Genomic DNA, 25,497 nt, shown 5'->3' with positions numbered 1-25,497 from the left:
CCCTTACTCTCTTCGTCGAAGGGAACAGGCCGGCAGTAGACGACAAGCTCGGAGAGCTCCAAGGCGATCTTCTTCCTCCGCTCCATCATCTTCCCCTCAGTGAGCTGGTGACACACAGGCCCTGAGCCCAGGCAGGACCCCTCCGGACCCCTCCCTACCCCCCACCAGGAGAGGGAAGCCCCCAGCCACCTGGGGCATGCCCACCCACACCTTCCAGACCCCACTGTCTGTCCCCAGTCTCACCCCAGAAACGTACTCTCTCCTCCCTGCCCCTGAGGACACATGCTCTCCAAGACTTAGGAGAGTGGAATCCTCACCACCAACCGGGCCCCAGTGACACCCCAGGGCCCTGAGCTGGATGCACCTGCAGAGATGCTGTGACCATTCAGTACCCAAGCCTCCCTCACATAGGCACACAGGCCGCCTCCCCATTTCCTTGTGACCTCGCTGGGGACTCGGGCTTATCTTCTGTGTCCTAAGGACCGTCGTCCTTCCCACCCACCCTGGCCCAGAAGCCTCACCCCTCAGTTCCCCTCACTCACTCAACACAACCACCTACTACTCGCTGTGGCCAGACTTCAGCTACGGAGGCCCACTCACAAGTGCCCCCATCCCGTCCTCTGACCCCTGGAGGCCCACTTCCTTCCAGAAGGGGCTCCTATTCTCAGACTCTTCCTTCCCCTCAGCCCAGACCTCAGGAGCCATCCCTTCAACCTCCTGGTCCTTTCTGCCTTGTCCTTCCGGGCCCTGCTCTGACAGAATCCTCAGCACCCAGCCCTCTCGGCTTGGCTCGTGGGTGTCCTTTCTCCAAAGCAGCCACAGGTGTGTACTGCAGGCCTTCCACCCCACCCCAAATGACTGCAGTGGCACTGAGCAGGAGTTCCCACACCTTGGCAAGCACTTCCTCCTCTGCCCCAGGCTCAGTGGAAGAGCCTCCCTCCTCCAGAGGCTGGTCCTTCCGACCCAGCTTGGGCTCCGCGTTCTTCCACCATCCTGCCCGGCAGAGGCTGCGCCCTTGTCTTCCACGCTCCGTGATGCCCACTGCCATCCCACCCAACCACGACCTGACACGGCTGCTGCCAACTCCAACAGGCACTTTCAGATTCGGACCCTGCCTGTCTGCTCTGCAGCCCTCTGCGCATCAGACCCCTCTGCCTCTCTTTCTTGAAACCTACATCCTCGAAGGTCACACACCTGGTTCCCAACCTATACCACCTCATCCCTAAGCCCCTGGGCACCCACTCCTGCTTCCAGCCCACGACCTGTCCTCTCACCTCTGCCCTTGGTATCCAAAAGCCCACTGAGCAGGGCCACTTGGACGTCCCACAGGTACCTCAAACTCAACACACCCTCAACATGCCATACCGCCGACCACGTGTGTTTCCTCCGATCCCTGCCTAGCGGCGGGGGCTGCCCACCCGGGGCTGCCCCGCTGCTCTGAGGGCCACTGGCAGGCTCTCACCCTGGCATCCGCAGTCTGGGCCACTTCCCGGATCTTTTTCACCCAGTCCTGCAGCTCCTCCTGTGAGTCGGCAGCCACATCTAGGGACCAGTGTGCCACCGATGCCATGCTGATGGAGAAGACGAAGAGCCGGTTGTTCTTGCCCTCAGGACGGATGGCTGGGAGGGAGGGAGGGAGAGGAGCGCAGAGCTGGGGACAGACGTGCCTGAGTCCCCACCCCACACCCCGTGAGGAGGCAGCACTGCTCTGCCAGGCCCGCTTCACAGCTGAGAACGCTGCAGACCAGCAATAAGTCGCTGCCACTCCGGGCCGCGAGCCCATCCCCACCCTGTCCCCAAGCCTCTGTCAACCCAGGGACCAGCCCATCAGGACCCTGGGCTTCAGCTCGCCAGTGGCACCCTCCACAGCGCCTGCGCAGGGCGAGCACGCAGGGGTCAAGGCCAGGGGTGAAGAAGGGAGCCTGGGCGTCAAGAGTGTATCCAGGAATAGGGAGAGCTCAGGGTGAGGGCAGCCTTTAGGGGTCCGGCCATTGGCTTTCTCCCTTGGGGCCTGAACAGGGCCACCAGGGACTGCGTGACCCTAAGGGGCAGAGAAGGGGCTGGGGGCTCACCTATCTGACAAGCCGGCACATCCAAGACCCCCCGCAGCAAGTCCCCCAGGGGGCTGTTCTCGTCCAAGTGCTGCGGAAGGCAAAGCCCACGGACGGTCAGCAAGCCCACTGTGCCCACATGGGAAATACATCTGACAAGCGAGCGTGTGAATGCACGAGCGTGGCCCACGTTTATCAGAGACCGCGGCCTCGGCGGGGCAGACAGGACCGCACGTTGAGGGGCTGTGTACGCACAGGCACGCTGACCCTGCCCGTGGCGGCGTGTGCACAGGAAGGGAGTCTGGGGACGGGAGCCCCGTCCCACCAACGGGGCTCTGGTCTCACCTCCCTCTCAGGTTCCAGGGCCGCAGGGCTGACCATCTCTTCCACATAGTTCGACGGGAACCACAGCTGCTTTTTCCCACCATAGTCACCACGCCACCTGGGGAAGCCGCAGCATGCTGACCCCTAGCAGCCACCCCAACCCCCCCAGAGGAAGGCAGCCCTGCAGGTACACCTCGGGGCCCGTGCAGGCCCGTGCCGCCCAAGCCCCTCTCACTGTCCACGCCGCCGGCACCCAGGATGCCTGGCCCCGCACCACGGGCTCTCAGCTGGCTCACCAGCCTCCTTCCTGCTTCTCCACGTTCTGGATGATGGCGCTCTTGGTGAAAGTCAGCTCGTCCTCTCTCTGGGCCTTGTAGTCGAAGAGAGCTTTGACGGCGCACTGCAGGGAAGAGAATCACCGGTCAAAGCAGACAGGCCCTCCGCCTCCTCTCCTGACCTGTGGCCGCATGCACATGCGCTGGGGCTGCCCAGCTGGGGCTCAGGCGCCACCACCAGTGACCCAGCCTCACTACCGTCCTCAGCCCGGGCCTGTGGGAGGCTCCAGGGCAGATGGAACAGGAGAGCAGGGCCTCTGCCAGGGAAGCTCCTCAGGGTCCAGGGAGAACCTTGCAAGCCCCTGCCCGGGGCCCCAGGAGCCAGGCCAGGAGGCTAGGAGGGGAGTGTCTGCGGGTGCTGAGTGCCTCCTCTGGGACCGGAAGGCTTGCAGTGTGCCTGGGACCCCATCATTCCTCATCTGCAAAGTAGGAGAAGGAATCTTCTCCCAGGCTCCATGGCTGCTGAGGAAAGCGGGTGAGGTAAAGGGCACAGCTCCTTACCCCTTAGAAAAAAGCCCTGACAGAGCTCCATAAGGGGAGGGAGGGAGGGGCAGAGAACACCGTCTTCTGGCCAGCGTGCCCCACCCCCACCCCACTGCCCCCAGGGAGAAAACAGGGGTCACCCAGGGAGTAGTCTGGAAGGGTGCGGTGCGGACCCCCAGGAACAGGGCTGGGGAGGGGTCGGCGCCGGGAGAGACGCGGTCGTACACCAACCGCACACCTCTCACCCCCTCTCTGGCCTCGGAAGACCACAACACCACTTCTCCCCAAAGACCGCAGGTGGCCCTGAGCAGAGAATGCAAGCCCCAGGCAGCTGGAGATGCTCCCCAGCTGCCTGCGCCCAGAGCCCGAGGCTGCACCTTGAAAGTCGGCATGGGGTTCGCCTCCACGTAGAAGCCGGGGTTGCGGCCCTCATACAGGGCCCCATAGTCGGGCTCCTGGAAACGGGACAGAAGGGGCTTTGTTAACGCCCAGAGGGGAAAGAGGCTGCTGGCTTCCGTGTCCCCACCCCTCCTCACCGGACCAAGTCTGCTGCCTTCACACACCTGGTCCGCCAGGGTCCCCCAACCTCAGGGGCCTGGCCTCACCCCTCCTCTCTCTGCCCTTGCGCCCACGGCTCCAAAGTCTCGGTTCCTGAAGCCCCCCTGCGCCTGCCGCAGGCCCCCAGCACACTTCTCTCACACCCCAGCCTCAGCAGGCGGCAGCCCGCGCCTAGGCCACCCAGGTCCAAGGACAAGAGTCTCAAGTGGACCTTCTGCGCTGGACCCCTTCCTCTTCCCCAGGGCCACACCCCTGGCCCAGAGCCCTTGGGGCCCCGCCCCACAGCCCTGCCTTCCTCCCTCACTGGTCTCCCTCCACAGCCGCGCCTCTGTAGCCTATGCGCCCCTGCCCTGGGGACAGAGTCTGGTCTGTGCCCAGCCCCGGGCAGACCCTCTCCCCGTGTGAGCCCTAGGACCTCCGCACCCCACATCCTGGCCCACGGGTATCTCTGCTGGACGCCTGCCCCCACCTCTTCACCCGGCCAGCTTGTGCCTGTCCTTGTAGATGCCACTCAGAGGCCACTCCCTCCAGGATGCCTTCCTGGCTCCAGCTGGGCTAGCTGGCCCTCCCAGCAGCCCCCGGGCCTCTCTGCTCCCCACATCCACAGCACCCCGGGACCGTCAGGTGCGGCCTGCCCCGCCCTGCCTCCCAGGCTCTCACCGCTGTGCCGATCTTCTCCAGCGCCTCCTCGTTGATGGGATAGCGTAGCTTCATCTTGCGGTACAGGGGATGCTTCTCGTAGTAGCTGACGAGGTCCACGAGGCTGTCGAACTCTGAGTTGCCCAGCATCACGGTCTGGCCCTCCTGCTGGACGCGGCAGTGCTTGATCTTGCCCTCAGCCCTGACAGGGACCGAACAGCCACACAGGGTCAGGGCAGCCCAGACCAGGCGTGCCCGCACCGCCCCAGACCCCAGGGGGACCCCCTCACCGGAAGGAGATGGCGTAGGAGTTGGGCTCATTCCGTTTCCGCACCAGGAAGGCCCCGTCCCGGGGGACACGCATCAGCATGTGCTCGGCCTGCGCTCTGGTCAGGCTCGCGTGGTACCACCTGTGGACGGGCCCGAGTCAGACCCGGCCACCACCCCCGGGTTCCTGCCCCGTCCCCATCCCCTCCCTCACTCTTTGCTCTCGTGGGCGTTGGTCTGCGGGACGGGTTCTGAGAGGCGCATCTCAAATTCGTTGCAGCGCAGGGGCACCTGCTGGTAGTGTGTGATGAGGTCATAGAGTGAGTCGAAGACGAGGTTGTCAGTCAGGAAGAACTTGGGGGTCCCTGCGTCCTGCCGGGAGTGGATCCTGCAGTGCTGGACTTTGCCGTTCCGCCTGAGGGGACACGGGGAGGCAGTGAGCAGCAGGCCGGGCCACACGCCACGCTCCACCCGCGGCGAGGCACCAGGCCTCAAGCAGGAGACACCCTGAGGACGGCTCAGGTGGGGGCGGCCCTCTAGGGGCTCCGCGCTAACTGCAAGCGTGTGTGCGCGTGACGCACTGTGGGACCTGGCCTCCCCTGCCGGCGTCGGATCCACGTGTGCACGCGCTGGGAGGGTTACCAGAAGGAGAGGGTGTAGTCGCCCACGAAGGTCTCGCTCTCGCGCACGAGGAAGGAGCCGTCGGGGGCCCCGGTCTCGATGCAGTACTCTGTGAGCAGGCGCTCGGCAATGTGCCGCCCATCCCGTCCTGCCCCGAGCTTCCCGTGAAACCACTTCTCGTTGGAGTGCAGCTCTGTGCTGCCACTGGCCTGCAAGGCAGAGGGCGACAGCAGAGACACTCGGTGACTCTGACCCCAGCCCGGCCCCCGGCCCTGGGCCAGCCCCTCACCTCCTTGGGCTCCTCCTCGTCCTCGTTGCCCTGGTCACTGCTGGTCTCCTCGGAGTAGTAGATCTTGCTACTGGTCAGAACGAAGTAGTGGGGATACCACTCCTGGAAGAGGCGGGAGCGAGGCCTGTGAACAGAGCGCTCTCACCACCCTGCCCCTCAGGCCCAGCCAGGCCCAGCGCTCACGTGATTCACGGGGTCCTCCAGGTAGAGGATGCCGTTCTTGATGGAGTTGCTGATGTCGTTCTCAGAGTACATCACGGACGTAGGCACCTCTTCATAGGCACTGCCCTCAGCCAGCTTCTTGTGCTGTGTGGGACAGGCCACGACATGGCTTCCCAGGCCCAGGCCCAGAGCCCCACCTCCTCACCCAGGCCTGGACCCACAGCTGGAGCGGAGGAGTGGGGCCCCCAAAGCCCTACCTTGATGAGGATCTTCCTCTTGAGCTGGCTGGGTGAGGGGAGCCCGTCAGCAGCAATGTCCACGGGCTTGGTGAGGAGTGTGTCCCCGAGCACCTTCTTGAAGTACTGGGCCATGTTCCTCTGCTGGGCGATGCTGCAATGGTCCTCGATGGACAAGATGACCGGGTACCTGCAGGGTGGGGGACCAGTGCGTAACACAGATCCTGCAATTCCGAGGAGTCACGGCTCAGACCCTCACAGAGTGAGGTGTTAGGAGCCTCGGGCCCAAGGTCCCTTCTAGAGGGTAGTCACCCCAGAGAAGAGGCAGGCCCTGGCCACTGTGGGGGGTAGGAGAGGGGTCTAGAGAGGCACTTTTGGGTGCAGCAGAAACCAACGGCTGGGACTGTTGCAGGCAGGTGTCCCCAGAGTTGATCTCATCATGGAGGCTGCCCCATCAGCAAGGAGAGACATCCTACACCCAAGGTCAGGAGAGGTGACAAGCAGCCTCCAAATTTAGCTACTGGGGGACCCCAGTGACCCCCTCAGTGAGGTGGGAGAGACTAGTGACCACGTGTTGTGGGGAACAATAGGAACTGCAGAGTGAGAGACAAGGAGCACAGACAATTCTCCGGATTGTGACGGGAAAGGAACTGGCAGGACAATGGCCTTGTGAGCCCAGGGTTAAGGAATTAATTTTTGAGGATGAGAAAAGCTTGACTGTGTTCCACAGGCTGAGAAAGACCCATGGAGTGAGCAGGTGGGCCAAGCGTGCAGGAAGTGAATGGCTCGGGAAGGGTGGGCTCCAGCAGGTGGCAGGAGGTGGAAGGCAGGGAGGGGGTAGCACATTCAAGGGGACCCAGGAGAGAGCTGGAGCCGAGCCACGCCACTCACTCTGAGGCCACAAAGGCGTGCTCCTTGATGGTGTGCAGGACGTCTGAGAACTTGATCTTGGTGGTCAGGGTGTGTCCGTGGTAAATGACTGGCATCCCGTCTGGACCATCCCAGCAGTCCACTGGAGAGCAAGCAAGGTGACCAGAGTCAAGCGGGCAGGCCTCCCCCCCGCCCCCCCGCCCAACCTAGCCCCCACGCACACTCGATGCAGCGGCAGCCCATCCGCAGGCAGCGGGCGTAGGCTTCCAGGGAGGACTCGCTGGAAAACTGGTCCCCGGTCAGGTACCTGGACAGGGAAGCAGGGCGAGGTGGTCAGGCGAGACCCACCTCCCGGGGTCGGGTGTGGGCCAAGGGAGCCACTCACGTGTTGTGCGAGGAGGAGATCCAGTAGTGGGACAGGGGGTTGTTCATGGTGTCGGGGCACACGGCGTCCAGCTGCGAATTCCATATGCTGTTCTCCTTGGAGAACAGGAAGGTGACGAACTGCCCAGGAGCAAATGCGGAGAGAAGACAGGATGAGCCCCTGCCCTGGGCCACAGCACAGGGTGACACGGGAGAGAGTGCTCAATCCAGGTCGGGGGCACGATGGACTGCGGGAGGGACCTGGCCGGGCGTCCGTGGGCCCGTCTGCTCCCTGATTCCCCGATGGAGGGTGAGGGGCAGGGCTCACCTCATCCAGGAAGAAGTAGGGCTCCTCGATCTCTCGCAAGGGGTCTCGAAGGAAGCTGAGCATGAACTCCTGCACCTGGAGCCGGTCGACAGCCCATAGCTCCTGATGGGTGGGAGGGTGGGGCATGTGAGGGGCCTCCATCCCGTGGTGAGCCCAGCCCCTCTCAGCCAGCACCCTGGCCCAGCCCCAGCCCAATCCTACCCCCTGGTACTCGAGGAGGAACTGCTGGAACTCAGGAAGGGACACCTGGCAGAGCTCCGGCCGCTCCCCCGCCCTGCGGAAGAGAAGGGTAATGCCTGGTGGCCGCTGGCTAGCGTGGGCCACAATGAGGGGCCCCCGGGAAGGCAGGGCCCAGCGCCCGGCCAGCACAGCCGCCCGGAAGGGGCCAGCAGGGCTCCCCTGCCCCCGCTGCCTCCCACCTGCATCGGGAATCAACCAGGCGAGGGACAAAGGGGCCCACGGAGAACCCCACCTCCCCAACTCAAACCAAACCTCAGGGCACTGGCTTCCAGGAAGGGGAGGTCCATCTGCAGGAGACAGAACCAGGTCAGCATGAGAGCCCCTGGGAGGCCACGTGGGGAAGGGGCTCTCAGGAAGAAAGGCTGGGGCAACAGAAAGGGGCAGGTCTCACGAGGAGAAGAACTGGAGAAATGGCACCCAATCGCCCCCAAGCAGGGCAGCAGGGCTGAGGCAAGCGGGGCTGGGGTGGGAGAGCAGGGTAGGGGCGGTGGGGGTAGGTGGCTCATGCACCGTCTTCTGGGCGCTGTACATAAGGCTGCGGTACAGCTGAGCAAACTGCCCGTAGGTGATGTCGCTGGTGCGCTGCTCCAGGTCCTGCGAGGCAGAGCGGCACTTCCGGTCAGGCCTCCCGCAGGGCCTGGGGCAGCCAGCCTCCCCACCCGCCTGCAGACGGCCCACCGGCCCTTACCGTCAGCCGCTCTCGGAGGAAACGCATGTTGGGGACCCGGTAGTTGACCTGGGACAGCATGTTCTTCAGGTCCTTGGCTGATATACTGAGGAAACAAGGACATCGCCAGTGGCCTCACCCCACCTCTCACGACCTCTGACCTGTGGGCTGAGTCCACCTGGGGCTGAACAGGTAAACAACACTACTCTGGGACTTGCAGTCCTGACAGTGAGGCTGGCTCAGAACCATGGGGTAACCAAAGGAAGTCCCTTCCTTTTCTCTGGGCCTCGGTCTCCTCAGCTGAGCAAAGGAAAGTCTAGGATTCTGGCAAGGAGGGGTCACCAGCCTCAGTAAAGTGGGTCAGGGCGGGGCAAGGGGAGCCCATCTTCGGGCCGCCCTCCCACCAGCACCGCTCAGCCCACACGTCTGGGCCCTCAGCTCTCCCAAGGACAGAGAGAGGCAGCCACTACTGCGGGACCTCCAGGCTCCTTCCACCTCATTCTCAAACTCCCCGAGAGGGGCAGGCAGCTCACAGGACTCCCGCCCACTGCCCCTGGGAGTCAGGGCCTCCGAGGGGAGGAGGGGGAAGATCCTTCTCAGCCCAATACCACTGCTGGCAATGGAGCACACTCCCGGGGTCTGACAGGGAAGCACCCCTGCCCAAGAATGGGGCAGAGGACAATGCTGGGCCTGGCAACAGGATGAACACAATTGGGAGAGGGAGGCCTTCTTTCCTGGGAGGTGGTGGCAGGGAGGGGAATGTGGGCACCCCTCCTTCTCTTGCCCAAGGGCCTGGCAGGCAGCACCAAAACTCCCTGAGGAGTCCAGCCCTGCCCTGGGCAGTCCTGCTATCTATCAGCCAGTGCTGTTCAGCAAGCGCTTGCCTGGTCTCAGTCACCGGGGGTGGGGCCGTCAGGGTCCTCACTGGGCAGGTTAGGAAACTTGCTGCGTCATCAAGCTTTCCTTCTGTGGACTCCTTGCCATCAGCATTACACGCAGATTGTTACCACTCCCCCCCAAACACCTGTCTGCCCTGCTTCCTCTCCAGCCACTGCCCCTTCTCTGCTCCTCTTCACAGCAGTGCCTTAAAGGAGAGACCCAGGCTCCTTTCATTTCCTGAACCCCATCCCCACTGTCCACTGCCTGCCTCAAGGTCACCAACGACCTCTGTGCTGTCGAGTCCAAGGAGCACCTCTCAGTCTTCCCCACACGTGACAAGGCCGGGCACAGCTGACCACCCCCTCTTCCCTGGGCTTCCAGGGCTCTACACCCTCCGATTTTCCTCTTAACTCTAGAGCAGCCACTTCCCTTGGCTGGCTCCTCTCCTCACCTCCCCAGTCCCCAGTGTTGAGGCAGCATGGGCCTGGGATCAGCCACCAGCATCCTTCCCTTTTCTTGCCAAGGTTACCCCCAGGCATCACCAGCCTCGTGGCCTTCCATATCACCTATGTGCTCCTCAGGTTCCAGCTCCAGCCCAACTTCTCCCCTGAACTCGTTCTACACACCTGCCTGCTCAACATCTCTACCTGAACATCTAAGGGCATCACAGAACTTCACCCACTCAAGTGTGCACCTCCCACAGCCTTCCCCATCTCAGTCAATGGCAACTCCACCTTTCCAGATGCTCACGCCAAAAAGCTTTTTACCGTAAACCTCAACTCTCTCTCACCCCAAAATCAATCTGTTAGGAAATGCTATTGGGCTCTATCTTCAAAATACAGCCTAGCCAAAATCCAACCCCTTCCTAATACCCCACCCTGACCCAGTCTTCTTCACCCAGAGCGTTGGAGTTGCTCCCTGAGTTCTCCACTCCACCTGCCCTGGACCCTCCAAGCGCAGCTAGCAGTTCTGCACAACTGAACCCGGGTCACGTCATGTTTCTCTTCAACACCCTCCGTGGTGTCCACCTCTCTCCCAGTCAACGGTCCTCATCATGCATCACCCAGCTTTTGTCCTGAACCTCTCTGTAGCCCCTCTGGTAGTCACACCATGGCCTCAAAGCCGTGAGCTTCAAAGCACCCCCCCCACACACAAACTACAGGACACCCAGAGCCAGTTCTATACCGCCTATCTCTGCCCACAGTGGCAGGGCACGTGGCTTATCGTCCCTGGCCTCTCCTGCCAGCTCGCACAAGGCCATCAGAGGGCTTTCTGCAGGAAGCTCCTTGTGCCAGAACCACCTGCCCACCCTGCTTGAGGCAGGTCCTCCGGTTCTCCAGGCAGCTGCCTGGAGGTGGGCTATTGCTCTGGCGGCCCCAACCCACCCTGCTGGGCTAGAGCCACAGCGCAGGACCCACCGATCCTCACGATTCCGGTCCACTGAGTAGAACTGCTTCCGCAGCCACCTGGAGGGAGAGAAGCCCGAAGTGAGGCCCAGGCTTAGGGAGGAGACCAGCAGGCAGGCTCTGGGCACAGAGGCCTGAGTCCCTGCCCTGCTCCCTAGAGCCCGATGCCCCAACCCTAAGCACGTCTGCGGGGGGTTCTTACCTCTCAATCTGCAAGGGTGTGGCCGCCTGCAACGTATCCTCCATCAGCCAAGTCAGGCCCTTGATCCACATGTTCACTTCGTCCTCAGACGTAGCTATGAGCAAGGGGCAAAGAGCTGAGCCTGGGGCCAGGGGCTGCTGCCCTTAACTCCTCCACCTCCTCAGCTCCCACCTTGCAGGCTCAGGGTCTTCAGGCGGAATTCCATTCCATACAGGATGACAAAGCAGTGTGACTGGTCCGGTCGAAAAGCAGGATCCTCTTGGTAGCGATCGAAGTCCCGTGAGGTCTTCCCCGGGCGGATCTCCTTGATTTCTCGAATGTCAACTAGGAAGGCAGGGAAGAGGTCAAGGTCAGGCTGAGGTCTCTCAGGGTTAGCACTGAAACGAGGGCAGCCTTGTCTCCCACTCATTCCCACACTCTCCTCATGGAGGACCACAAAGAGAGACCCCCCCCACCCCGGGAAGGCGGGCAGAGTCAAGACCACTCAGTCCTACTGGGGTACAGAAGAGAACTGGGCTGAGTCTAAGGACAGAGCTCTGCTAAAAGCTGAGTGTCTGCGGGAACAGGAATCTCCGTCCTGTGTACCTTCCCTCGGTGACAATATAGGCAGTTCACTCTGACCTGGGAAAGAGCTGGACTCTACAAAGAGAAATGGGGACCCACGGCTGTTCTGTGAGGACCCTTTCCTGACACAAAAGTACTAAAACTAGGGCTTCCCTGGTGGCGCAGTGGTTGAGAGTCCACCTGCCAATGCAGGGGACACGGGTTTGTGCCCCGGTCCGGGAAGATCCCACGTGCCGCGGAGCGGCTAGGCCCGTGAGCCATGGCCGCTGAGCCTGCGCGTCCAGAGCCTGTGCTCCGCAATGGGAGAGGCCACAACAGTGAGAGGCCCGCGTACCGCAAAAAAAAAAAAAACAGGTACACAAACTGAATCATAAAGTCTCAAGGGCAGGCCTGGGGCTGGGCAGGCCCAAATGGGTTTCAGGGTCCGTAGGAGGAAGGAGGGATTGGGCCAAGAGAACTGGTGCAGCCTGACGGCTCACCCCCTAAATATCCCTGAGCAAGACCCAGCAAGAGCAGTGGCTGCCCACGGATGGCTCCCATTTTGGCCTCACGGCACTGACTGGGGCAGCACCCAGGTCAGAGTGGCAGATGAACTGCTTCAGCCACTACCTCTGAGATGACACTGAGTGACTCATTTAACTTCCCTCCATCTCGGTTTTACTATCTCTAGAGCAAAGAGCTCGACTGAATTTCTCTAGAAGGCAGGGTGGCAGAAAAGACCTGCGTGGGCCCTGGGGTGGGCCTGCTGGGACTAGACTCCCGGGCTCCACCTCACCTTAGCTGCGTGACCTCAGCAGAGTGACAACCACTCTGACCCCACTGCTTCCCTCGGTGAACACAGGTAACAGACTGCGGCACCTGGAGGTGTTGCTAAGCTCAAAGGTCCTAACAGCCCAGAGCGCCCAGCCCTGTAGGTGGCACATGGTGGGCACTCATTCAAGCCTCCCCCACCCCGTCGGCTCTGTCAGCTTCGGTGGTCTGTGGTCTGCACAGACAGTCGGAGCAGGCACACAGGTTGTGACCCCAGGCCTGGAGAGCACCTGGCTGCACACTCACACTGTCCCTGGGTGCTGGCTGGGACCCTGCACAGAGGGCACACTTTCCAGCCAGATAAAGAGACAGATTTAGGGAGGTCAAAAGAGCGAAGCCTGGCTTAGCCGCCAGAAATGACTCTGAGCGCTCCCTTGGCTCTAGAGCCTCTTCAAATGCTCTCGACCCAGACTGGCCCGGAAGATCTGGAGTCAGGAGGGCTGCCAGCATGCTGCCTGGCCCACCTCCCCCCAGAGCCCTCCTGGCCTGAAGTGCACAGCACCCCGGCTGGAATGTTCTAAGAGGCCCAATCCCAAGGCCTTCTTCCTGTCCCTCTAGCCACAGCTGTGCTCCACCTATCCCACCTCAAACAGTGGCATCGCCTCCAGCCCCAGGCCCAGCTCCCCTGCCAGAACACTGCCGGTTCTCCCTGGGCCCTGCTCCCGTGCCCTCAGCAACCCTCACAGGCCCAGTCCTCCAGCTGAGGGCCCCCCAGTTCTCACCAATCAGCCATCCTTCTTGAGCCTACGAATCTGTATAGGCTGTTGTTGTTCTGATCCCTCCTGAGGTTGCCCACTATGGAGAACCCACTCCTTCTCCGGGCTTCAAGGCCCGCTGTGATGCGGCTCCAGTGATTTACTGCCACTTCTGCCCTCCCATCTTCTCTGCTCCATCCCACCTAAGCTGGACTGAGGGCAAGAACTGTCGTGTTTCCTGTCCCCCATTTCACCTTGGTCCCTAGCCAGGGGCTGTCTACCTCCCAGACTCCACTCTCTCTCACCAAAGACCCAATTTGGAAGAGCCTTCCTGCAGTAATCATGCCCTTGACACCCTGGGGCACTACGTGTGTGTTTGTTCTTCAATCTCTCCCAGGCTGGGCAAGGCCACCCAGTGCTTGCTGAATGACTGAACAAACAACGGAAAAAGCAGGCACACCACTGGGGGGAGGGGTAGCACAATGGGAGTGGTTTTTAAAATGAAGAGTTATGCTCAGGTAAAAACAGAGGGGGGGGTGGGGAGGGAGACTGGGTCACAAAGACCCAGCCTGAGAAGACAGGGTTCCCAAAGATGGAAGGAGGAGCTGAACAGGGGAAATGCCCAGATCAGAAACTGCAGAATAACCACAAACCTTGCCCTCTGAAACAGAAACCAGCATGCTTTTCCGGTGCAGAGCTGCTGTCACCCCGCTCCCACACCTCTCACACAGGCACACGACCTCACACACACAACGCATACAGGCCAACGAGGCCTGTGTGGTCCACAGCCTGGGCCCTTCCGCGCAGCTGCCCACCAGTCATCAGAGGTAGTTAGTCCATGATGTGGCTACCGCCCGGCAAGCAACTGCAGGGTCAATCTGAAGCCTGCTGCCAGGCCACCTGCAGCACCCCACACATGTGCTGCATATGCACACACACGTACACACAACACACACTGCCAGCGGGTCCTAGGTGCCCTGTGGCCTGCCCCGTGCTCCTGAGTACATTTCCAGTGAGACCATGCCGGAAGCAAAAGAGGCTGGTCCCCAAAACAGGGACCAGGTAGGCACACAACAGCTCTGGGCCAGGCGCCCAAGTCTCCCAGGCTCCTGCTGGCCACACAAGGCCCCTTGTACTTCTCCCCATTGGAGATGTCAGCCCGGCCCTCAGGCCCTCCAAGTCCATCAAGCCAACCGCAGGCTGGAAGGACAAGACACCAGGGTGAGAGGCGCTACCAGGTTCTTAAAAGCTGCATCCTGTGTGACCTCCCACCTCAGCCCCACCCTCCTGCCTCCCAGAATAAATACAGCAGGGTCCTCTTCCTGAGAGCCAGGACCGGTTGCCCAGGGACTGCCATCAAGGGGAGGAGACCCCCTGGGACAGGCACGGCCTCTGCCCTGCAGGGTCTGGGTCAGACCTGAAGGAAGGGCAGGAAGAGAGACCCTCTCAGGACTTGGGAGCTTGGGGGAGGGAGGAAAACTGCTTAGAGGAGCAGGAAACCCACGACCCAGCACTCATTCCCACATAGAACCACGGAGAATAACATTCAAGGGACATGGGGAAAAGAAAAGCCAGTGGTACTGGGAGGTCCTGGCTAGGCTGGAGATGGGGGAGTAAGATGGGGGAACTCTCTGAGGACAAGGGCAGGATCCCACAACCAGGGGCCTGCAGCCAGGCTGGGCTGATGTGCAGCAGAAGGGAGTAGGGCTTTCGTTTATGACAAAGGCCCACCCCCAAGCTCACCCAAACCCTAGAGGGCCTGGGGGAGTCCATCAGCACAACCCAGCCAGCTCAGCCCATTAGGAGCCATGGAGGGCTCATTCCTCTAAGGACCAGGTCCCCAAGGCCCACGCAGAGGCCCCAAGGAACAGCGTGGGTATTACCATTCCAAGCAAGGCCATGGCAGACAGCGACAAGCCTGGGCGGTGAGGGGGGACTCAGTCCCTGGCATTTAATCACCCACAAACTCTCATGAAGAAATAGACTAGCCCTCCTCAAGAGGCTCTGGGCTAATGAGGGACCACTGCACCTGGACCAGGGACTGGCCTCTCATGCCAGCCCTAAGGGCTGAGGACCTGCTCACAGGCCAGGCTGCCTCCTCCCACTCCTTCAGGAAGCCTGCCCTGACCATCCCCTTCCTGAAGGCTGTCCAGGCCCAGCAGAGGAGAACCACACAGATCTTAAACTCTAGCTGTGAGGTCCTGGGCAGTCCCGCTCTTTTTTTAAAAAAATTTATTTATTTTACTTATTTTTGGCTGCGTTGGGTCTTCATTGCTGCATGCGGGCCTTCTTCTAGTTGCAGCGAGCGGGGGCTGCTCTTCGTTGTGGTGCGCAGGCTTCTCATTGTGGTGGCCTCTCTTGTGGAGCACAGGCTGTAGGTGCACAGGCTTCAGCAGCTGTAGCATGCAGGCTCAGTAGTTGTGGCACACGGGCTTAGTTTCTCGGCGGCATGTGGGATCTTCCCAGACCAGGGCTCAAACCCGTGTCCCCTGCATTGGCAGGCGGATTCTTAACCACTGCGTCACCAGGGAAGCCCAGTCCCACACTCTTTTGGCCTCAGTTTCCCTATCAGTAAACTGGGGATTCCTCCTACCTCACTGGGTTGCATAAGGGCCCTGCCAGGAGCCGCCAGTCCCAGTGAAGTCTGACGCCCCCTGCCTGTGTGCCTAGTGCCATTGACATGGGGCCTACATGAGCCAGCAGCAGCCACTGCCAGAGTTGCTGGGGGCAAACCCAAACCTAGGCGAGGTAAAGCTGGGCCACAGCTGCCTTGGCCCAAGGAAAATAACCCAAGTAGCCATTTCCCCAGCTCCAAAAAGGGTCTCACGAGGATGGGGCACCATGGGGGAAGAGTGGGACTTGTGGAGCCTCCGAGTTCACATCGGTGCACATGGACATGACATGCTCTAAGCCAGAGGCTGCTTCCTGAGCCTCAGCACCGGGCCTGTTGCAGTCACAGCATCTCACCTAAGCACGTGTGCACTAGCCAACACGTGCCGTGCCGGCACTACACATACCCCGGCCTTGCATAGGGTGGGGCACCAGAAGAGAATGCTAACAGATCTGAAATCACAAACACCACGTTTCAAATCCTGTTTCTGAGGATACAGCTTGGGCCTCGGGCAAGTCTCTCAGCTCTTAGGTAGCCTGTGGATAAAGTGAAGGCCTTAGTGGGGGTGGGCCCGCCATAAACCCTTCACATGCAGACAGAGAACTACACAGAGTCAGCAAAGTGATTTTGCTAGAAAGGGACAAGAGAACATACTGAAAATTAAACCCCCTAATGATGAAGATACGGTCAAGAAAACCACCAGCACCACCACACACAAAAAACCGAAATGACACATATCACAAATTTCTGGACATGAAACATGCATTCGCCAAAATATTTCTCTTAAGAGAGTCTTCCCTTTAAGTGCATAAATTAATTGGTGGAAACTGCAATAGACACTAACCGTTTCTGCAATAGAAACTAACCGTTTCTCCCCAAGGCCACCAGGAAATTCAAAACTAACCGGACTCCCCTGGTGGTGCAGTGGTTAAGAATCCTCCTGCCAGTGCAGGGGACACGGGTTCGAGACCTGGTCCAGGAAGATCCCACGTGCCGCGGAGCAACTACGCCCGTGTGCCACAACTACTAAGCCTGAGCTCTAGAGCCCATGAGCCACAATTACTGAGCCCGTGTGCCACAACTACTGAAGCTCGCACGCAGCAACGAAGACCCAACGCAGCCAAAAATTAATTTAAAAAAAAGAAACTAACCGTATAAAAATGCATGTAAATACTTTTTACAACTTAAAATAGCTGTAAGTCATGATAAATACCAAAGTTTTTTTAAAAACATCTAGGAAGCTTGAAAGAGGTAAGTGAATGTTACCGGGACAGGTCCCTTCCCCTGGGGTTTTCACTGCCCCTGACAGTGGGCTGTGGACGCCCAGCCCTGCAGCGTGTCCTGGAGGAAGGTGGGCAAAGCTCAGCACTCCTCAAAAGGGCCCAAGTCCAGTCAGAGCCACGAGATCCAGAGACCCCAGCCCCACATCCGCTCCCAGCACTCCCCCTACCTCTGAGCCTCTGCATGTGCCAGGCCCACCTTCTCAACTTAAGTTTCCATCAGGCCTGGTCCCGTGGCATACTTGGTGCTTCCGCATTCTGGTCACACCATCTGATGCCTCCTTGGTGTCAAGGCCACTGACCTGTGAGTTCCACAAGGAAGAAACCACATCTGCCTCCTCTCCATTCCCCAAACCCAGGTCCCTGGGGAGGCTTCAAAATGCTTACAGAGTGCTTAGAAGCAGGAATGAACACACGAGAGTTAGACTCCAGAGCTAATTATCTAAGAGGCCACAGATGCTCAAAGAGGGTATCAGGGATGACTTCCTGGAAGAGGTGGTGCCATGGGGCAACAAAGGCTGAGGAGCTCCAACAAATATGCAAATGCAGTGGTCAGTGGGGTGACCATGTGGAGAGAAGAAAGAAGGACCAGACACGGGGGGGGGGGGGGGGGCGCGGGCACCGCCCCAAGGGCCAGAGTAATCTAAAAACACTGGGAGGTTCCTGTACACAGGTTCCTGTAGCCGGTGGGAACCATGGGAAGCTAATGGTGCTTTGGGGAAAACAAAAGAGAACAGGCAGGGCTCTTTGAGCACCACGCCCTGCTTGGGTCTAAGCCAAGGCCACCAGGAGATTCAAAAGAGCGGGTCCCAGGGGTCGGAAGAGTTGTACAGACCTTCCCAGAAACGATCTCTCATCAATCACATCTTCTCCACATACAGCCGGGGCCAAACAGATGGACCACTCCCAGTCCCCATCCCGCAAGTCAGCACCTCCTGTACCACCCTTCCAAAGAAACTACACATCAGGGCCGGGGAGAGCACAAATGGAGCTGAACTTTCTCCCCCAGAGGATGCTGAGATGGAGAAAGGAATCCACGAAGGGAAGCGCACTGCCAACCAGCTGATTCCCAGCTCTGCACCTCTGCTGCCCTACACAGGGAGCCAGAGGTCTCTGCACCCTAGGGTGCCTGGATCGGCCAGGATTATACAGCTTTGACAGAGCCTCACAGCTTGGAAGGAGAAGGATGGAGGTGGCCAAAGAGGAGACAAGACAGAACCTGCACACAGGTGGGAAAGGAGTCTGATGCAGCAGGAGCCAGGGCCTGGGATGGCCAGCAGCTTCCATGTCGGCCACCTACTGCTCAAGGAGTAGGAATGAGAGCCCCCCTATCCCCGCCCAACAGAACAGTCTGGAGCGGCTCCCAGGGAGAAAGATGAGAGCGGAGGGGTGGGGAGCTCTCAGCCTCCATTTTACAAAGGACGGATCCTGACTCAGAGACCCAGGGTCACAGGGTCATGCAGCAAAGGGAAGGTGAGGCCGGAGTTTATCTCCTTCCCATTCCTGTGCAGCAGCACCTTCAAACCAGACCAGCAGGGGCGAGAGGACTAAACCCCTTCCCAGATGCAACAGGGAAGGCCTAGCCAAACCCTGGAGTACAGGGCACACCCAGGGCAGAGCTCAGCATCTGTTCCCGGTTGGGGTTTCGTCCATCACTGTTCCCCAAACACCTGACCGAGAAGAGCAGCCAGCCCTTCTCCCACCTTAATAAACAGGAAAAGGCCATTCGGACAGTTGGATGGGGATCTGTGGGATCCTCCTACACGGAACCCTGCACTCCTACATACTAACTGCTTCAGGTCACAGCTGTCAAGGATCCTCGCCAGTTCATGAATCACCTGGAGTCTAGATTCTAGGTGAACCTCCTCTGTGGAGCAATGAGGAAATGGAGGCTCCCAAGGGTCTTGTCACAGTCACGTGGTAGTTCATGTAGAACTGGGACCCTCTGCAGCGGCCCCACAGCAGCACACACCCTGAACTTGGGTTTGCAGAGAAAAAGCAGGGCAGCCCAGCAAGCCTTCACACCATTCAGGCAGGCAGCCCTCTTCCCTAAGATGCAAAATTAATCCCATCCATTTCAGAGGTGGGAACAGCATGCCCTGGCTCCAAAGGAAGGAAGGGCAAGGAGGCCCCACCCAAGGAACTCAAAGCTGGGAGAGAGATGAGCAGTTATCTACTGGGCTTGTTCTTTCATTCCATCACCGGGATCAAACTTTCAAATGTCTGTCTACTCCACGTCAGGCCCTGGGGTGGGTCCTGGATAAACAGAGATCAGTAAGGCATTGGAGTTCCTGCCCCTGAGAAAGCCAGAAAGCTCCTGCCCAGTGGAGGAAACAGATGGGGAAGCAGATAACTATGAGGTCCTGCAAAGAGTAGAACAGGGAGGTGTCTGTGGCACCGAGAGCCAGAGAAAGTGAGGAGCTGGATGTGGGAAGTCTCGGACCACTCTGTCCACAGAAGGCAGGTCTGGAGGACTGGCCTGTCCAGGTCTGCCAGGGAGGATCACAGAAGCCAAGGCATCGATGCAGTAGTCTGGGGGTTTGGGGAAAAGGGCATTCAGAGTTTCATGGATGAGAGGGGAGGGAAGGTAGGCCTCCGCTGGCCATCAACACCACAGTGGGGGCAGGTGCAACAAGGGGCTTGCCCCAGCTTCTCTGCCCGAGCCCACATGACGCCCCAGGCAGTTCCTTGGATGCTGACGTCTGCCCACTCTGCAGGCTGGTGCTGCCCGAGTTCTTTCTAGATGGCCTGTGTCTGCCAGGCTCCCAGCTACAGGGAAGAGGATGAGGGCCCAGCAGGGCTGGGTATTGGAGTGTCCAGGATCTCAAAAGGCCCAATGAAATGCTCCTCATGGTACATTCAGGCCACCTGGAGAACCAGAGTACTAAGCATAAGTCACTTTTCTAGCCTCCTCTTTCCTGACCCTCAGGGCAATCAACACGGGTGTCCACACCCTCCCTCCTGCTGGAAGTTCTGCCCTTGACTTCTCCTCTCCTGATTTCCTGCTTCTTCTTGGGCTCCAGGCCTATCCCCACCTGTCCCCACGCTGGGCTTCGTCAAGGGCCATGCCAAGGGCCTCTCCTCTCCCGATGCTCTCCCTGCTCCCCAGTCAGTGTCAATGCAGGCAATTTACAAACACAGCTCTAGCCTACTCCTTGACTATAAGCTTCAGACCCTTCAAACCAACTGCCTACTTGCCGTCTCCACCTGTTCGCCTCAAAGTCAACCCCTCACCAAAACGAGGCCTCTTGCCACACCTCTTGGGTCCGCTAACAGCATCACCTCCAAAGAGGTGCATAGACTCGACTCTTCAGAACCATGCTTAACATCTTTTCTCTCACCCCCTCCAATCTAATCCTTGAACAAGTCCTACTGGCTTTTCTAATATCATTCACAACCACATTTACCTAGTACCTAGATGAGTGGGAATGCTGTGTATTTTAAGGCTATTTGACTGACTGTCTTCTCCACTGGAGCATAAGCTCCATGCCTGTTGGCGTCAATGCCCCAGTGCCTAGCAGGAAATGCACTGTTAGGAGAAGAAAGAAAAAATCTGGGGCCCTCTCGTGAAAGGAAATGATAGGGGCCTCCGGCTGGGGGCTGAGTGATAGGGGCTGAAGTTGGGGTACAGGTGGGAGGGGGATGGCAGAGGCCTTCCCCTGTGGAGCTTGCTGACCCCCATGCTGTCTCACGACCCCGGCCCTGGCTCCCCGCCTCTTTGGTTTCTGTTACTGTCACCATGGGCCCTTCCCTCTTTGGGGGACATGTGGGGCCAGCCCTCAAACCCCCAACAGAGTCAACCCTGATTAGGTTGGAGACGTTCTAAACAATGACAAGGGTCAGTAAGTCACAGGCCTGCTCATTCAGACGCCCTCTTCTGTACACCCACCTGCTCTCCCGGTTTAGAGCTGCTTGGTCCAGCCTCTCCTCAGTGGGCCACTCCCTTTGGGCAACACCAGCCCAAGCCAAGTCACTCTCCTGTCCTCCTTTTGCTTCCCGGGGAGCCAAGGCCCCAGTATGTGATCTACTCTCTGACCTCAGTCCGAGGTGAAAGGGAACACCCACTCCCTGCCTCCCCAGGAAGCCCAGCTCAGATTCTTCAAAATCACCTCCCCTATTGAAAGGAGTGGCTACCTTGGGACTTGCCCTTCCTGATTTTAATTCCCTGGTTCCACCCTCTTAAGACAGCTCCTGGCCTCACCTCCTGTAGCACAGACAGCTGCCTGCTAGCCTCCCACCCCTGCCTGCAGAGCCTCACCCTTCCAGTGTGGGCCAGTTCTCAGGCCAGGGACCAGGACACCCTCAAGGAACAGTCTAGGCATCAGGTGTTCTCACTGGAGGGGACTCTCTGTTATTTTACTGCTGGCCTCAAGAGGCTCTGAGTAACCCCTGACAAACCGATATATACTACGTTTTCTACCCTCCTTGCTGGATATGCTAAGAGCTCCCAAGAAAGGCCAGCCCCAGTTAGGAACTGACAGGCGAACACAGACACATCATACTCAATTACTGTGTTAGGGTCAGAATAGGAGAGCTACCGGAGGACAAACAGGGGGAAGTGGTCTTCAGAGCCTCAGAGAGGGACTCGTCGCCCCCTGCCCCTGTCGCTACCCAACTTCCCAGCTGACCTCCTACCCTCAAGTAGGCGCAGAAGCCTTTGGGACCTGTGGCCAACTCCTCCCCTCCTTCCTAGGGTCAGTCACTCCATGAACTCGGGCCCACACTCTCTGGGCCTGAGGCTGAAGTCACACAATCCCATGGGGTTTGCATTCACCCACCACACACCCACAGCTACACAGCCAGAGTCCCAGTATGGTCAGTGCCCTACCCCTGCAAGGGCAAGGCCAAGCCAAGGACACTGGGACCTGGGGGGCGCCCCTTAAACAACCACTTCCCTCAGGATATTTCAGCTCAGCCACGTCCCCAGGTGTCCAAGAAAACAGGAAGCCAACCCCAATGTGAATGGCCCACCCCCGATGAGTTAGAATTAGGTCTCACACAAACAAGCGGTCCAACTCTCCGTGGCCCAACGCCTTACCAGTCTGGTCAGATGTCTGCCACCAGGGCCTGGAGCTTTGGTCAGACCGTCCACTCCTCACCGAGCCCACGCCTTGATCCTCTAGCCAACGCCAGCCTGCTAGCCAGCAGGGGGAGCGACCCACAGTGGCAGGCTGATGCTCTCTGGAGCCCCGCGCTCAGCCAACAGCACTTTAGGCACAACTGTCTCCTGCCGGCCCTCGGCTTTCACGGTTTTCTGCACGTTCCAGATCACAAGCTTCCCAGGATCAAGGACTGGGTCACCTCCTTTTCTTGCTTCCTAACTCCAGGCTGCTTTGTGCCAGGCCTGGCTCAGCAAGGGAGATGCCAGTCTCCTGCAGGAGAAAGCCCTGCCCCATGTATTCTGCATCCTTAGTCTTGCTGAAGCCAGGGCCACCGGCCAACACCGGGAAGGGCCCAGAAGGAAGCAGCAGAGCCTATACACAAAGCCTACATGTGGGCTATAAAAAGGAGCCCTCCCTGCTTCCCCGAGGACAGGCTTGGTTCCTAGAGGTGACAAGTCGGGGAGAGACCTAGTACCTGTGCTTGGGCACTCAGCCACTGCAGCCTCTCAAAGGCAAGCCAAGCACCTCTTCAAAAGGAACTAGTCTTACAAGGAGGAGAGGGAGACCATCAAGAACTGCGACAGGAATGCAAGCGGAGACTCTCCGAGCCGCATCTCCTGGGACCTCAGCCTCCACCAAAGCGACCACCTGCACCGTCCCCACCACCTCTTCCCCAGCCCCAGCATATCCAAGGACCTCCCCCTTCTCACACTTCTTCCCTCTCCTCTAGGGCTGAGGGCACTCTCTCGAGGCAGCCTCAGTCTCCACTCCCTCTGGAGGCCCCAGCACACCCAGCTGTGATGAGCGGCTCTAACTCTGGGGTGATGAGGTGATGGCAGGAAGCTGTGGCTCGGGGGCAGCTCAAGCAGGGGTATGTGTGTTGGGGTGAAGGCGGAGAGATACAATTAGGCAAGGGCACAGCTATAATACCTTGGAGTGTGAATACAAAGTTCTCTGTTTCCGAGACTCCAGCCAAGGCAGCCTCTTGACCCACAAGGGCTGCAGCCTACCTGCCACAACAGCGGGGCCACCCTCACTGTACCCCGTGCTCAAGTCACAGGAACTAATTCCTCCCTGGCCTCCTTTCCCCAAATCCTCCTCCAGCCTAATCTGCCCGGAGTGCTGAGGCTCTGCACCTGGGGGCAGACCCAGAGCCGCCAAGGCCCCCCTCTGGAAACAGTGGGGTGGCTTGCCACGGCGCACACATATGGCCTACGGGAGAGCCAAGCCTCGGCTGCCGTCAGCCATGGAGATGAACACAGCACACCCTCATCTCTCCAGACCGTCAGAGCAAGCTTGGCTTGTTTCCTTCTCAGCGTGCCCGGACCCCGTCGTTATTTTTTCTTTCTGGCTATATGTGCCTTAACCTTTATGTTTACTGCTAGACTCCACAGTGCTTGGCACGTCAGCAAATGCCAGAGTCCAAAGCCAGGGAGGCACAAGTGGCACCTCACTTGTTCAGTGTGCCACAGGGCCCAAGAAAGCTGTTTTCAGGGCTTTTTTTTTTTTTTTTTTCTCCTTCAAGGAAAGAAAGAGTAGCTATGGTGATACGGAAAGCTCACTATGCTAGAGATCTACTGCCACAGTGAACAAGTCAGAGGCTGGAGTCATCATGTCTGGTTCAGCATACCTAACACACAGGAGCTAAGACCACACTAAATGTGGGATGAACGAAGGAACATGTGGACGAAGGCATGTGCTTCAGCTTGTCGTCGGGGTCCTGCAGAGGCTCTTCTCAGGGCACCTAGAGCCCAGAGCCCAGGCTCCCACTGCCCTGGCAGAGGCTCAGTGCGGTTGTCACCACAGCCCAGTAAGAGCAAGTCAGGGCGAGGCTCTTCTGCTACCTTGGCCCCTGCAGCAGGGACAGAAGCATCTCGATGGGGGCTGTGGCAAGCCGAGGGCAGCAGAGGGTCCCGATGGAGGCTCTGAGTCCAGCGTGCCAGGAAGGGGGCCTGGGCGCATCGACCAGGACATCTGCCCAGAGGGCAGAGGAGAGATCAGGGAGTTCTGTCCACATAAAGTAAAACAACTCTGGTCCTGCAGAACACCCACCTTACTGTCATTTCCCCAGAGTGGAGGAATAAACTGAACACTGCAGTGGGAATCAGAAGTTCCAGGCTCTGGTCCCACCACTACCATGAACCTGCTGGGGCACCTTAGCCTTGGGGCCTTCGTTTCCTCATCTACAAGGGAGAGCCCATCATTCCCACCTCTCAGTTGGAGCTGTGGCGGAGCTTAAACAACACAATGGATGAGAAAATGCTCCATGAACTAATGCACTATTCAAGCACCCAATTTTTCTCCTGCCCCCGACCTCTGTGTACAGACTCAGGGAGGGAACAAAGAAAAGAAGTAGGAAACAGACTTCTAGCCCAGGCTGTCAGAGCAGCCACGGCATCCAGCTTCGTGGTGGACAGGAGAACTGGAGCTCTGTAGTTAGTTATGGTGAAAGCAAAGGAAACAAATAGTTGTTAAGCACCCACGAGTGCAACATGCTCTGCTGAGCACTCTCACATAGAATCTCTCACTCTCATATGGATCTCATTTGACCATTGTTAATATATGCTCCGTGAGGGAGAAATTATTTTTACAGCTGAAGATCAGTTTAAGATAGGTTAAAGTGACGTGTACCCAAGGTCACAGGAAGAGCTGAGACTCAGACCCAAATCTGACTGATTCTGGCTACAGCTGCTGGAGGCCACTCCTCACCCTGGGCTCCGCCTAGAGTCTTATCACCTGTTACCATGCTGCTCTCAAAAGATTTCCCCCCAGAGAAGCCCGGGCGCCATGCTTCTCTAAACAAAGCACTCTACTAGGAGCTCCAGAACACTCCCCTCCTCCTGCCCCACCTCCACTTCTCCTGGGACTCCCCTCAAAGTCCCCACTGACTTCTGCAGTTCTAAGAGAGGGAGCAGAGAGGGGGAAAATGTCTCCTATCCCCTAATGTCAGGACTTTGCTACATTAGGCCTCACTTCCTCCCTCCAACTTAGCCACCGCTGACTTCCTTGAAGCCACATCCCAGAGAAAAGGGCAGAGTGGGAAGAGATGCTTTGAATTAATGGAGACCGACAGGGATGGTGACGGGAGAGGCAAAGGCAGGCCCTAGCACACTGACGCGCTGGCATTAAAGCACTTCCTGGAAGACAGGGGTCTCCCACCAAGGCGCTCAGGTAGCATTTCTCAGGGCGACGTTCTCAGAAATAGGCCAATCTGATATCTTCATATGATACCAAAACCGCTGCTCACAGCCAACTGCCCTGGCACCCTGCAAAAGTCAGCGTCAGGAAAGAGCCCTGATGATAGAGGGGCTCCTGAGAGCTTCAAGAAAGAGGCTAGGTGGCCTCCTTGTCTCCGAATCAAAGCGCTTGGTGGCCATCCCCTCAATACCACAGGTACATTTGCTCCCTTCCACTAACAGGTCCTCCTGGGCAACTTAATCTTCACCTTCCTCCTCATCAGGGCTCCCATGCGTGAAGCACTTACACGGTGCTACACTCCATGCAAAGCATCTTGC

The 25,497-nt window shown here is 58.9% G+C and overlaps 1 protein-coding gene across 3 annotated transcripts in view; it reads right to left on the bottom strand.

Annotated features, from left to right (window-relative positions):
* Window positions 1-25,497, bottom strand: part of PLCG1 (phospholipase C gamma 1) — a 35,677-nt gene that overhangs the window by 4,256 nt on the left and 5,924 nt on the right. For 2 of the 3 annotated variants that reach the window (XM_030843568.3, XM_030843567.3), the window contains exons 3-26: window positions 11,092-11,244; window positions 10,921-11,014; window positions 10,731-10,778; window positions 8,455-8,539; window positions 8,277-8,360; window positions 8,019-8,053; window positions 7,728-7,800; window positions 7,527-7,628; window positions 7,221-7,339; window positions 7,057-7,142; window positions 6,857-6,977; window positions 5,987-6,155; window positions 5,751-5,873; window positions 5,568-5,669; window positions 5,300-5,487; window positions 4,872-5,072; window positions 4,681-4,800; window positions 4,412-4,592; window positions 3,571-3,648; window positions 2,672-2,775; window positions 2,397-2,493; window positions 2,073-2,142; window positions 1,463-1,620; window positions 8-104 (exon numbers count right to left, since the gene is read on the bottom strand). In XM_030843568.3, the coding sequence (XP_030699428.1) occupies window positions 8-104; window positions 1,463-1,620; window positions 2,073-2,142; window positions 2,397-2,493; window positions 2,672-2,775; window positions 3,571-3,648; window positions 4,412-4,592; window positions 4,681-4,800; window positions 4,872-5,072; window positions 5,300-5,487; window positions 5,568-5,669; window positions 5,751-5,873; window positions 5,987-6,155; window positions 6,857-6,977; window positions 7,057-7,142; window positions 7,221-7,339; window positions 7,527-7,628; window positions 7,728-7,800; window positions 8,019-8,053; window positions 8,277-8,360; window positions 8,455-8,539; window positions 10,731-10,778; window positions 10,921-11,014; window positions 11,092-11,244 (2,688 nt within the window). The remainder of the gene's footprint in view (window positions 1-7; window positions 105-1,462; window positions 1,621-2,072; window positions 2,143-2,396; window positions 2,494-2,671; window positions 2,776-3,570; window positions 3,649-4,411; window positions 4,593-4,680; window positions 4,801-4,871; window positions 5,073-5,299; window positions 5,488-5,567; window positions 5,670-5,750; window positions 5,874-5,986; window positions 6,156-6,856; window positions 6,978-7,056; window positions 7,143-7,220; window positions 7,340-7,526; window positions 7,629-7,727; window positions 7,801-8,018; window positions 8,054-8,276; window positions 8,361-8,454; window positions 8,540-10,730; window positions 10,779-10,920; window positions 11,015-11,091; window positions 11,245-25,497) is intronic. The other variant, XM_060285591.2, reaches the window with a different exon arrangement.

Source organism: Globicephala melas, chromosome 15 (genome assembly GCF_963455315.2).
Source record: "Globicephala melas chromosome 15, mGloMel1.2, whole genome shotgun sequence".
NCBI classification, from domain to species: Eukaryota; Metazoa; Chordata; class Mammalia; order Artiodactyla; family Delphinidae; genus Globicephala; species Globicephala melas.
The sequence above is the reverse complement of the archived record's forward strand: the minus strand, read 5'-3'. Positions and strand labels throughout refer to the sequence as shown.